The sequence below is a fragment of the Gymnoscopelus braueri genome (assembly GCF_963280865.1).
Source record: "Gymnoscopelus braueri genome assembly, chromosome: 3".
NCBI lineage: Eukaryota > Metazoa > Chordata > Actinopteri > Myctophiformes > Myctophidae > Gymnoscopelus > Gymnoscopelus braueri.
Genome location: NC_137612.1, coordinates 48,822,054 through 48,835,830, shown reverse-complemented (window position 1 = coordinate 48,835,830; position 13,777 = coordinate 48,822,054). Strand labels below are relative to the sequence as shown.

The following is a 13,777-nucleotide window of genomic DNA, read 5'->3' as shown; positions in this document are numbered from 1 at the left end:
AGGTAGGTTATTGTGGGGCATCAATGTTCAGAATTTGCCAATCAGGATGGAATATGAAAAATCGGACAGAACCATCTTGATCACTTGACTATAGAGATAATGGGTACCGATTTGCATGGTTGGACAACATTTGTAGGAGTAATATAAAAAAGAAAAGTGTTGCAAAAATCGGCCTCCTGGTGGCGCTATAATAGGGCAATGTTAAAAGAGTGTTATTTGTTCTTCAACGTAGTGCGAATGTTCGTGCAAAGTGTCACCGCAATCGGACGCTGCGTTCATGATTTGTGGCATTTTGTTCAAAACGGGCCACTCCTGCAAACTTTAGATGTCAATGTTAGCCAATCAGGATGGAATATGACAAATTAAACAGATCCATCTTGATCACATGACTATAGAGATCATGTGTACCGCTTTGCGTGAAATTTGGATACATTCTGAAGGATTAAATCAAAACATTTGTTTTACATAAGTTGGCCTCCTGGTGGCGCTATGAAAGGCAAATGTGACAAAAGCAGGGCAGATGTTTTTCCTTGGCCTCTAGGGAGTGTGCGTGCAAAGTTTCACGCAGATCGGTGCAGCTATAGTTCAAAACACAAATCGGCCTTTTATAGCGCCACCAGGCTGATTTGAAACATTTCAATTGGCATTTATTCCTCAGCCTAGTGGGAATGTGCGTGTGAAATCTCACAGAAATCGCAAGCTGCGTTCATGATCTGAGGCATTTTGTTGAAAACGGAGCAATCCTGCAAACTTTGGAAGCCAACCTTAGCCAATCAGGATAGAATATGGAAAATTGGACAGATCCGTGTTGATCACATGACTATAGAGATACTGTGTACTGAATTGCGTGATGTTTGGATAAAATCTGTAGGAGTACTGTCAAAAAAATGGTTTTGCAAAAAGCGGCCCATGTGAAAAATTTGGGGCAGAGGTTCTGCTCTGGCATCCAGGGAGTGTGTGTGCACAGTTTCTCTGCGATCAAGCCAACGGTGCCAGAGATTAGCTGTACACAAAATGACAGAATGACGGACGGACACACGGACGGACGGACGGACAGAGGGTAAAACATACTCTCGCCATGCCTTTCGGCCTGGCGGAGACAATGATTCGGTAAAAGTCCGGGGTCCACAAATATGAAAGACTCATCAAGGAGCTCACCTATCAGGTAATCCTAAGATATTGATCACAAGCTTTGGTTTAATATGTAACTGAATTAAATATCAATGAAAATGCTGAATACATTTCTTAATGCAGACAGAGGAGGATCGTAAAAACCTGAGCCGCCTCCAGGACCTGGTTGATGGCTGTTGTCAGGTTTGTACTAATAGCAAGGGGTTTTCTGGGCGGAGTGGTGAGTCTTCTTTTTAAGTAGGCTAGAGCGTTGCTCGTGATTGTGCCAGCATTGGCTTTGTAAGTCGTGGGAAGTTTTCTTTTCTAATGCTTAGTTTTGGATGTGCTTTCAAAGTAAGATTACTTTTTAATCTTATAATAAAATAATGAAAATTTTCATTATTTCATTATTTAATTTTTTAGTAAATTGCAGATTAAAGTTAAGTCCTACAAGAGAACTGCAGAAGAGGCTGTGAGTATTTCAGCAATTCAACCACTATAGGAATATTAAGTATCATCATGCATAATAGTACACCCACATCTAGCCTTTTGGCAGTTTATTTTGTCAATGACAAAAAAGAAAGAAACATAGTGATTCATTTTCAGTGAAGTGTTGTGTGGACTAGTCTCTAAACTATTTTCATATCAGCTATTGAGTCATTGTCACTGTGCAGTAACTGGCAACTTAACTAAGAACCTGTGAAGGCAAGCCAAACTGGACAGTACAGTTGGGCTTGCATGCCTTCACAGGTTAAGTGGACTCCAAACGTAAATTCCTTACCTTTAATAATCCACCACCTATTATTTTAGGAGGAACAAGCCAACAGCAGTCAGGGCAAGTTCCGTAAGCTGCAACATGAACTGGATGAGGCAGAAGAAAGGGCTGACATTGCTGAGTCTCAGGTCAACAAGATGAGAGCCAAGAGTCGTGATACGGGCAAGGTAAGCATCTAGTGGCACATATCACTATTTGACCATTTTCAAAGCAGATGTGAAAGTCAAACCTCTATTTTAATATATTTATAATATTTATTTTCTTCTCTTACAGAAAGGTAAAGATGAGGAGTGAAGCTCCCTGACAGACCGTTCTAATGAAATTATTTTTCTCTATGCAACATAGCAGAAAAAATAATAAAGCAATCTTATGAACTGAATACATAGGGCCACAATGGAAACAAGTCCGAAGGACTTTGTTGTGTTATCCTTTTAGCCTTAAATGTCTTACTGCACCACGTGCTGTTTACATTTCTGACTAATAAAGTATTCAAGCAATCAATGAAAATCTAAAAGCATTGTGTTTGTTTCAAGTGTGTCCTGTGCCTACTTTTTCTACATTGTAGAGTAAAAGATGTTTTTAAGTTTTTTAATATATATAACTTGCCATACAGTACACTACTGTTCCCAAAAAGCTCCAAGGTCAAGGTTAATGCTAAAAAATGTGATCGCTCTGGATTAAGAGTCTGCTAAATGCCTAAATTGTTAACCCCCCCCCCCCCCCCGTAGTAGTTATTTAGCCTTTACAAACGCCTCTATGAAGACACAACAAATATATAGAATCGAAACAAATAGTCAAACTAAATGCAAAATACAAAATATGTACTATGATAATGTGAGTGAGTCCAAACAACACATCAGCACACAGCTCAGCACTTTATTATGACTTTATTTCATGCATAATATTAATCCTGATACATATTGGACAGATGGACGATAATGTTCTACCAGTAAGCTGCTGATAACATGAAAATCAATTGAAAAAAATCAACATAGTGAGTGTGCGTTCGATAAAGGGGCTGTAGCAACTCATAAATGCAATAGCACTAACTAAACAGTTTCCATACAGAAAATGAGAATCTTCAGAGAAACTAATATGGCATTGCTGTCAGGCAGAAACCTCATATTTCATTATTTAATTTTTTTTCATAATTTGATGCCCTACTTCGTCATACTGCAGTGTCTCACAAAAGTAGCAAAAATAGCTGAGCTTGTAGATGGGCCATTAGTTTGCCATTTTTCAAATTTGTTCAAGTGAAAAAGAAAGTGGTTAAAGGGATTGTTGGCAACATTAAGACTAAATTTGAAAAATATCTATATATATATATTTTGCATTTTTTCCCCTCTATCAGCCACTATATAATGATGCTGGGGTGTTTTCCTGCATTGAAACACAGTCCTCTTTCTGAAATCCGTATTTCCCTACCGTTTATGTATGTGTCGGGCCGTAAATTAACGCACGCATGTGCGCATCCGTGTCCATGTGAACTTTTTACTTTTGGTTTGAAAACGCTCTCAAACTTCGTTTTTGAGGCACATAATTTACTTTTCAGATAGCGTTTGGATAGAATTTAGTTGTTTAACTTCATATGTGGTCAATTTGTCATGAAAGAGCCTATTTAAAAATAAAAATTCAGAGAACCGGCAGGGGCGGGCAGTTCCGCGAATTGTATCAGAATAAAGCACCCTATATTCGGCATGGCCCGTTTAGAAGTCTCCTTAACTCTATGGAAGTCCTCCCTGCGTCACCCCCTGGTGGTCGGGGAAACGAACTGCTGGAGTTTTTTTCTTTGTTTATCTCTGAATCGCCTACAATCCCTTTAAGTCTGTCTGTTGGTTTTATAACGTTTTTTTTTTTTTTACATTTCCTGAACATGCAACAGTTTTGAAGATATGAGGTTTCCACCCAACAGTGACCATAATCAGCCACTTTGGTCAAGATGAAAACCATTTATTTCAATGATATTTCATTGTGTTTGGTGGATGTTTGTTGATGAACCATTAGGACTGTGGTCGTATGTGATTTGAGGGTTGTTTGAACGTGGGACCAACTCAACTTCCATGTCTGTCTGAACTACCACAATGTTCCAATTATTCATTTGATTTGGTCGTGCCAATAGTGTCAGATCATGTGATTCCTCTGCTTTAAATGAAAAGAGAATTATATATATATATATATATATATATATATATATATATATATATATATATATATATATATATATATATATATATATATATATATATATATATATATATATATATATATATATATATTCATTTGCTGTCATGGATGTGCCTCTGTTGTAGAGCTACACGATTATGGCAACACTTACTCACTATTGGTCCATATTGAGATCAGTTATTTAAAACATATATTTATTTATTGTGTAGAATTATTAACTATTGTGTAGTACTGACATACAATATGTCTCAAAACATTAGCATGCTAAGCAATTGAATTATTACAAACTAGAGAATTATTAATTTAAGAAATTAAAACAAATTAGATTAGATTAAATAGTTGGTCAATTCACGATGACAACAGCACAGCTTGGTTACAAAGGTTAGTTTCATTCCTACTGTGTCAGTGTGGTGTGTCTGTGAGGGGGGAGGGGTGTTAGGAAGGAATAGCACCTGGCCTCAACTTGAGAGAGAATACAACGGTGCATTATCAACAGAGAAGCAGCTGATTTATACTTCTCCATACAACAGTGCATTACAGAGAGAAGCAGCTGCTGTATACTTCACAAATTTACAACGGTGTTACCGATTGGATTTTGCCCCCTATACATGATCATACATTTTGCCTGTGAGTGTGTGTGTGAGACATTATGTCAAATAAGATGGTTTACATGGAAAACAAAAGACAAAAACATTTGTTACTGTTCAACAATCAGCTTCTTCTCTGTATGAATCCTCAGACGTTCAGATGTGTATTTTGACTACCACTAACTTGCCACTAACTGCAACTAAAGGTTTGTTTCCCCTTTATGAGTCCTCAGGTGTTTTTGCAGGTGATGTTTTCGACCAAATTGTTCTGCACAAAATGTACAAGTATAGGGCTTTTCTCCTGTATGAATCCTCATGTGTGTTTTTAGATAACTCTTGTGACCAAATGTTTTGCCACAAACTAAACAGGGAAAGGGCTTTTCCCCTGTATGACTAATCCTTATATGTGTTTTTAGATGACACATCTGACTGAAGTCTTTGCAACAAACTGAACAATTAAAAGGCTTTTACCCTGTATGAGTCCTCATGTGTGTTTTTAAAACACTCTTGTGACCAAATGTTTTGCCACAAACTAAACAGGGAAAGGGCTTTTCCCCTGTATGACTAATCCTTATATGTGTTTTTAGATGACACATCTGACTGAAGTCTTTGCAACAAACTGAACAAGTAAAGGGCTTTTCCCCCGTATGAGTGCTCATATGTCTTTTTAGGTGACTCACGTGACCAAAGCCTTTGCCACAACTTGCACAAGTAAAGGGTTTTTCCCTTGTATGAGTCCGCATGTGTAATTGCAGATTACCCAACTGCCTAAAGCCTTTGCAACAAACTGTACACGGGAAGGGCTTTTCTCCAGTATGAATCCTCATGTGTATGTTTAGATTACCCATGTGCCTACAGACTTTGCCACAAACTTCACAAATATAAGGCTTTCTCCCAGCATGTAGTATTGACATATTCGTTCCTTTGTCACTCCTCATGGAGTCGGTTTGTTTTGATGATTTCAGGTCCTGAGACAGCTTGTTGCTCAAAGACAGTCTTCGTCCTTTCACATTTTGTGTCTTGTGTGATTTCAGTGTGTTTAAAGCCGACTGATCTCCCTTAGCCTCCTCCCACTCATCATCACTGTCTTCAGTGTCAAATTCAGAACAGTGTGAAGAGAGGAGCTGGTCATCACTAGTTGGTTGTGATGTTCCACAGTCCTCTACACCAGCTTGTGTTTTCATGTGTTCAGTTGAGGTGCTGGCTACAGGCTCTGTCTCTCTGTTTTCATCACCATCTTCATCTTCACTTTCCACTTTTAGCAATCCCAACGTTGACCCATCATCCTCCTCTGGTCTTTGAAGTACCTCCTCATGTTCTTCTTTAATCTGTGGAGGCTCTGGTTCCTCCTGGACCAGACTGGCATTTCTGTCATGGTGTTCAGGGGAAACCTCTTTACACACGGGGAGGTTCTGGAAGTCTAAGCAAAAAAAAAAGATTATGAGAGAAAAACATTAATGTTACAACTTTGAAGTATTCCATGCAGTGTTTTTTGTATAGTGTATAGTGTTTTTTTGTTGTTGAAAAGTTAAAGCTTGACCATTGTATGATACGGGCCTATAATTGTTTATTAGTGATTCAGAAAAAGACTGATGGATCTAGATCAGGGGTTCTCAAACTTTTTTATACCACGACCCCATATTATGAGGGAACCTTTTCAGAATATTTTTTTTCCATTAGACCCCCCCCCCCCCCCCCTAGAACTAAAACACTACGATATCAATAAACCCTATGGAAGTGGTTCTGTACACACATTTGTAAACTGAGGCATTTAGCCAAAAGATGTCGCTAGAACCAACTTTCTTGATCCAGCTCTTGATTTTATCTTTGGCCACCGACTGTGGCGTTTTTCTCCACCGCGGCAGCAGTTGGTAGCTGTTGTCGGTCTGTGAAAATGATCTCCCCCCGCTCGGTAATGTTACATCACGATCTGTAAATTGAGCGGTTTGTTGATTCAAATGCCAATTCGGGGGGCTTATTTGGTTTGCTGGTTACAAGTTACAACAGATGAAATATACACAGCTTAACTCCGTGAGGGTACAGATGGAGCCAAATGGACAAATCAGTTTGTGTGCCTCAGCCTCTGCAAGGGCTTGTGTGTGTGTGTTGTCTTGTGTTGCTGCTTGTTGTCAGTGTTGGAAGTGGAGCTGTGTGTGTATGAGGAGTCAACTGGCCGTCCCCTTCACGTTGGTCACGATGACCTCACTTTATTTATATATTTTTTACCGTTTCTTAATAAAAACAATATTTCAACTTTTTGGGTTGCCAAAGCGTGACCGCAACGGCACCTTCCCCACTTTGGGTTGTGACCAGGGCAGGAATTTCAGGGAGGCCACGAAGGCCGTGGCCGTCGTTGATCCTCAGTTTGGCCTTGTGCCCCTCAAAAAAATGGCATGCCCTGAGGCCACAGTGGCCTTAATGCCCCAGCCACTTTCTCCTCTGTCTCTTTCTTGTCAATATGTAGACACCAGTGTCTTTTGTTGAGATTTTGAATTCTTAACTCCCCTGTCGCCATCTTTAAACCAATAGTGACTTTGATTGGTGCAGGGCTGAGCATGAATCAGATTGTAAATACCATCATTTATTTATTTCACTGCAGATAGTCTACATATTAAAATTTTAATCAATTAATTATTTCAATGGACTAAAATCTTGTTTTATTTGATGGCCTTCCTACCCTGGGATTGGGCATTTGGCCTTTGTGCCCTCAAAAAATTGACAACACCAAAGGCCAAGTGGCCTTGCCTCTAAATTACGAAATTCCAGGCTTGGTTGTGACCCATAGTTTGAGAACCGCTGGTCTTCATTATTCTACAGCAGCGGCAAAGATCACCCTCCCCTGCCATGGTGGAAACCACTTGTAAACAAAAAATCGATAAAGTAAAACAATACATACCTATCCTGTACAACTTTACAACAGGTTGCAGTCTTGCATCAAGCAGTCCACGTCCCTGGTCCATCTCTCGCTGTTCCTCTGAGAACGTTGAATATCGGTGGTCTGTGGAAAACACCAGTAGTAAAAACAAAAACAAACAAAAACTTTTAGCTATCATTCAACCGTACATACTGTATGTAATAAAATCAAACTACTGCGGTGGGCCATGATCCGGTCGACGATTAATTGTGATTAACGATTTAATTGTGTTTTTGGCATTGAGCATTGGAACTGATGAATACAACTTAACATTTTTGTTTGGTTTTTAGGATTAATAATCACAAATTGCAAAGGGCATATATGACACATAACTTCAATATACAAAGACATTATTAATACTTTTATACATGTAAAAATAGCAGAAGTAGCTGATCTACAAGCTTACAACGCGTCATGATGTGATGCGTTGTAAGCTTGTAGATCTGCTATTTCTGCTTTTTTATATATTTGAAAATGTGTGAAAAATGTTCAACATGGAAACGATTATGAAGATTAGGCAAAAATAATTGCGATTAGACGATTATGTAATAATTGTGACAGGCCTACCGGTGTCAAATATTTAATTCAGACCTGCCAACCTTGGGAAAATAATTTTTTGTAACACACTCATGCACTTTCGTGGTGCTTATGTCAACTTTTTATTCTCATTAACAGAAATATTGTGTTACCATTATCAATAACAATATGTTGATAAGTTATAGATTAATCACAATCTAAAGATTTTCATCAGTATCATGCAGCCCTAATGCACGTATGCCTGTTGTGTACATGTATGTACTGTACAAGATAAGAGTGTAGTAGAGTCAGACTGCTCACCTGCTGTGCTCATTAACACCAATCAATCGCCACACACACACACACACACACACACACACACACACACACACACACACACACACACACACACACACACACACACACACACACACACACACACACACACACACACACACACACACACACACACACACACACACACACACACACACAGGTCGATAAGTATCTTGCCGAAAAAAATCTAATCTACAAATTCCAATCTGGTTTCAGAACAAATCACTCCACTGACACATGCCTTCTCTATTTGAACGACTCTATCAAACAAGATGTCGACAAGGGCAAATATTGCGGCATGGTCATGCTGGACCTCCAGAAGGCCTTTGACACCGTTAATCACCCAATTATGATCAATAAGCTCAAAGCAATAGGTTTTGATGATACGTCAGTGAACTGGATGAGATCCTACCTGGAAGGGAGGGAGCAAGTGGTGGAAGTAAACGGCACCCAGTCCCCCCCCCCCTGTGACTTGTGGTGTCCCACAAGGAAGTATACTAGGACCTTTACTGTTCCTGATATATGTGAATGACATGTCATCAGCCTGCGACTGCAAACTGTTCCTGTTCGCAGATGACTAGTCTCGGACAGGGACAGGCTGCAGGTTGAGAAAACTCTCAGCTCCGAACTCAACAAGATCTGCATCTGGCTCTCTGACAACAAACTTTCATTACACCTGGGTAAAACTGAATCCATCCTCTTTGGGTCCAGTCCTAACCTTAGCAAGGCAGAGAGTTTCACGATCAAAGTGGGTGATGATGTCATCAAAAGAAAGGATGAAATTACCTACCTGGGCTCCATCTTGGAGGCAAACCTCTCTGGTAACAAAAACGCCGAAAAAGTGATCGAAATTGTCAACCAAACAACACGCTTTTTGTGGAGGATTGATCGTCTAGTCAGTAAGAATACTCTGAAAATTCTTGCAGGGGCCCTCATTCAAGGTCATTATGATTATGCATGCACTTCATGGTATCACAACACCTCCAAGGCCTTAAAAACAAGGCTCCAAACATCCCAAAACAAACTTGTAAGGCTACTTCTTGGCCTCAATCACAAAACCCATCTAACCCCTGCTCATTTTGCTAGGATTGGATGGCTTAGGGTTGAGGACAGAGTACAGCAACTTGCTATGGGCCTGGTCTTCAAGATACACCACAACGTTGGGATCCCCCTGTATTTGTCAAAATACTTCCAAAATGTTAATGCAGTCCATGATCATAACACCAGAGGCAGCTCCACAAATCATGTTCAACCCAGATTTGGCTCAACTAAGGGAATGAACTCGTTCTCATGCTATTCATCAAAAATGTGGAATGCCCTACCAAAAGGAGTAAAGGAGTGTAAAACCCTACTCACTTTCAAAACTGCCCTAAAGATACACCTTCAGGAGGCTGCAATTTGAAAATGGCCCCTGTCTAAGTCTTAACCTACCCCCCCTACCCCCCCTACCCTCCTTCATTTTCCTCTTTTGTATATATATATATTTTTTTTTCTCTCTTCATACCAGTAACCTGAAAGCTGATTGTATGACATTCTGTATAGTAGTGTGTATATCTATCTGCCTCTTATATTTCATCATGATTTGTGTGCATGGGGTTCTCATCTTAAACAAGCTTCGTGCTTAATGAGAGTTCCAGTTTAGTAGACCTTGTATTGTGAATTTGTACTTCCATGTACTGTTATGTACTGTCATGTACTATTCTCATGTCTTACTAAATAAACTACATCAATCAATCAATCAAAACACACACACACACACACACACACACGTGTGTCCACCTCTACTCTAAAAGAGCACTTAGAGGTGGCTGCAATTCGAAACTGGCCCCTGTAAAAAGTCCAAGCCTATCACCAGAAATGCCCTTTGGTGTTCTGTATGTAGCTGTAGAATACAACTCTCGTAGACGTATTTATGATTCTGACGTTTTATATCTACGAGAGTTGTAGACACTCCTCCCCATTGTCACCGGGACTTTCAGCTCCTAGCCTGTCCGGGCAAATGCAAAAATAAGGTGCTTACCCCCAAGCCCCAAATGTTAGCTAACTGTCCGGAGTTCTAGAGCAATGTAATAATCCATATCTTTCAATAAAGAAGTGTTTTAATCCCGTCTGTGGCCGATTCTGTCGGAAGTTCCCAATGGGCGGTAGTGACGCGCCGCATCTGGTGAAACCCGGAATTACACTCAATGTGTTTGATTGATTGATTGATTGATGTAGTTTATTTAGAAAGACATGAGAATAGTACATGACAGTACATAACAGTACATGGAAGTACAAATTCACAATACAAGGTCTACTAAACTGGAAACCCTCATTAAGCACTAAGCTTGTTTAAGATGAGAACCCCATGCACACAAATCATGATGGATGTCATATAAGAGGCAGACAGATATACACACTACTATACAGAATGTCATACAATCAGTTTTCAGGTCACTGGTATGACGAGAGAAAAAAATAAGAAAATATATATATATATATACAAAAGAGGAAAATGAAGGAGGGGGGGGGGGGGTAGGGGGGGGGGTAGGTTAAGACTTAGACAGGGGCCATTTTCGAATTGCAGCCTCCTGAAGGTGTATCTTTAGGGCAGTTTTGAAAGTGAGTAGGGTTTTACACTCCTTTACTCCTTTTGGTAGGGCATTCCACATTTTTGATGAATAGCATGAGAACGAGTTCATACCCTTAGTTGAGCCAAATCTGGGTTGAACATGATTTGTGGAGCTGCCTCTGGTGTTATGATCATGGACTGCATTAACATTTTGGAAGTATTTTGACAAATACAGGGGGATCCCAATGTTGTGGTGTATCTTGAAGACCAGGCCCATAGCAAGTTGCTGTACTCTGTCCTCAACCCTAAGCCATCCAATCCTAGCAAAATGAGCAGGGGTTAGATGGGTTCTGTGATTGAGGCCAAGAAGTAGCCTTACAAGTTTGTTTTGGGATGTTTGGAGCCTTGTTTTTAAGGCCTTGGAGGTGTTGTGATACCATGAAGTGCATGCATAATCATAATGACCTTGAATGAGGGCCCCTGCAAGAATCTTCAGAGTATTCTTACTGACTAGGCGATCAATCCTCCACAAATAGCGTGTTGTTTGGTTGACATTTTTGATCACTTTTTCGGCGTTTTTGTTACCAGAGAGGTTTGCCTCCAAGATGGAGCCCAGGTAGGTAATTTCATCCTTTCTTTTGATGACATCATCACCCACTTTGATCGTGAAACTCTCTGCCTTGCTAAGGTTAGGACTGGACCCAAAGAGGATGGATTCAGTTTTACCCAGGTGTAATGAAAGTTTGTTGTCAGAGAGCCAGATGCAGATCTTGTTGAGTTCGGAGCTGAGAGTTTTCTCAACCTGCAGCCTGTCCCTGTCCGAGACTAGTAGGGCCGAGTCATCTGCGAACAGGAACAGCTTGCAGTCGCAGGCCGATGACATGTCATTCACATATATCAGGAACAGTAAAGGTCCTAGTATACTTCCTTGTGGGACACCACAAGTCACAGGGAGGGGGGGGACTGGGTGCCGTTTACTTCCACCACTTGCTCCCTCCCTTCCAGGTAGGATCTCATCCAGTTCACTGACTTATCATCAAAACCTATTGCTTTGAGCTTATTGATCATAATTGGGTGATTGACGGTGTCAAAGGCCTTCTGGAGGTCCAGCATGACCATGCCGCAATATTTGCCCTTGTCGACATCTTGTTTGATAGAGTCGTTCAAATAGAGAAGGCATGTGTCAGTGGAGTGGTTTGTTCTGAAACCAGATTGGAATTTGTAGATTAGATTTTTTTCGGCAAGAAAAAAAATCTAATCTACAAAACAGGAAGTAAACGAGGGTGAATACATGATTATTGTGCAATTGACAGATTGTTGGTAGATTGACATTGGTTCTCAGTTCAAACGGTATGTTTATAAATTAATAAATGGCAGTACATAGCCACCCTACTCACTGTACCTTGTATGTATGTTTGAATTAAAAGCATGAATATATTAATCTATTTTAATTGCTTAGTATTGAATGCACAATAACATGGTATATTTATACATTTTTTCACATTTATCACAATTGTATACATAATTATACAATATTTGTATATAAAACATAAAAAAATGTTGAATACCCCTGCCTTAGCTTGTTGTTGATATATTGACAAAATGCACATGGTCTGAATGCATGGATATAATGCTTGACATTTGAAAGCCACTGTTGTAGATCCTTCAATGCTCAATAAATCCATCATTTGTGCACAGGGAGTCTTATTTTACCACCGCCTGTATGTGAGAGACTGCATTGTTGACCACCTTGAGTCGTCCGTCCGTCCGTCTGTCTGTCTGTCTGGTGTCCAAACTGTCAGCAGGTAAGATTGGTATAGCTTTGGTCTAGGCACTTTAACCTCATATACATTGGCTATTTGAAAATGGGCTTGTAGATCGGCTCTTTTAAAACAAACGCTTGAAAAGAAAATAGAAGGATTTGGACCCTTTTTTTTTAAGTTAAACGACACAGCCCAGCCCCATACCCCCCCCCATAACCCCAGCTTGCAGCCTATGGGGTTCCCTGGGACAAAATGCTTTGAAATGCACCTCTGCAGCCTATCTGGCTATTATTCATGGCACGCCAGTAGAGTCATGTGAAATTCATACATTGACATGATGGTGTATTGAAATTAGTTTGGGCAGATAGGCTATTTCTCAGCAGAATTTGTAAGAATTCCTAACTGAAAGAAATGCCATTTCTATAGAGCACCGAAGTCCTGACGTCACTGCCAGTAGAGGGCGCATTCCGCAGGTTCATGGCTTTTTGTATTGATATCTTCATTGGGGAATCTTAGATCGCTTCATGTAAGAACTGTGTTCCAAAAATAAACACACCACCCTGGTGTTTTTACTATGGATATGAAGCATCGACTGAAGGTGTAAATGTACACATTTACCCAAAGAGTAACACAATATAAACACTAGAAACGAGTCAAACAACCCAAAGACTACATTTCCCATGAACGCGGCTGCTGTGGGGACAGTGATTTCAGACCCGGAAGTAGTACTTCTTAAGACTTTTAAGGCAGAATGAATTCCATTTTCGCCAGAAACAGGCTGTATCAAATATGAATGAATATCATAAAAGAGCAGAGCCACCCCCCTGAAAAAAACGCCAGGCTAGTGTGTTTATTTTTGGAACACAGTTCTTATATGACGTGATCTAAGATTCCAAAATGGGGTTTTCAACACAAAAAATAAAGCCACGAACCCTGGAACAGCGCCCTCTACTGGCCCTCTACTGGCAGTGACGTCAGACTTCGGTGCTCTATTAAACAAAATTGTAAAGACGTTTTCACACCTGGTTACGTTTAACTACA

The 13,777-nt window shown here is 40.1% G+C and overlaps 2 protein-coding genes and 1 long non-coding RNA gene across 4 annotated transcripts in view; 2 read left to right on the top strand and 1 right to left on the bottom strand.

The window, feature by feature from the left end:
* Positions 1–13,777, top strand: part of mtss1 (MTSS I-BAR domain containing 1) — a 745,180-nt gene that overhangs the window by 472,230 nt on the left and 259,173 nt on the right. The gene's annotated exons all lie outside the window — the stretch shown is intronic.
* Positions 4,836–13,777, bottom strand: part of LOC308082857 (uncharacterized protein) — a 16,151-nt gene continuing 7,209 nt past the window's right edge. The window contains exons 2-3 of the mRNA XM_080424919.1: positions 7,553–7,654; positions 4,836–6,076 (exon numbers count right to left, since the gene is read on the bottom strand). Coding sequence (XP_080281045.1) covers positions 5,124–6,076; positions 7,553–7,654 — 1,055 coding nt within the window. The 3' untranslated portion in view covers positions 4,836–5,123. The remainder of the gene's footprint in view (positions 6,077–7,552; positions 7,655–13,777) is intronic.
* The window catches only part of LOC308082376, a 6,633-nt gene continuing 5,525 nt past the window's right edge, over positions 12,670–13,777 (top strand). For both annotated transcript variants that reach the window (XR_013932918.1, XR_013932919.1), the window contains exon 1: positions 12,670–12,778. This is a non-coding gene — a long non-coding RNA (uncharacterized lncRNA). The remainder of the gene's footprint in view (positions 12,779–13,777) is intronic.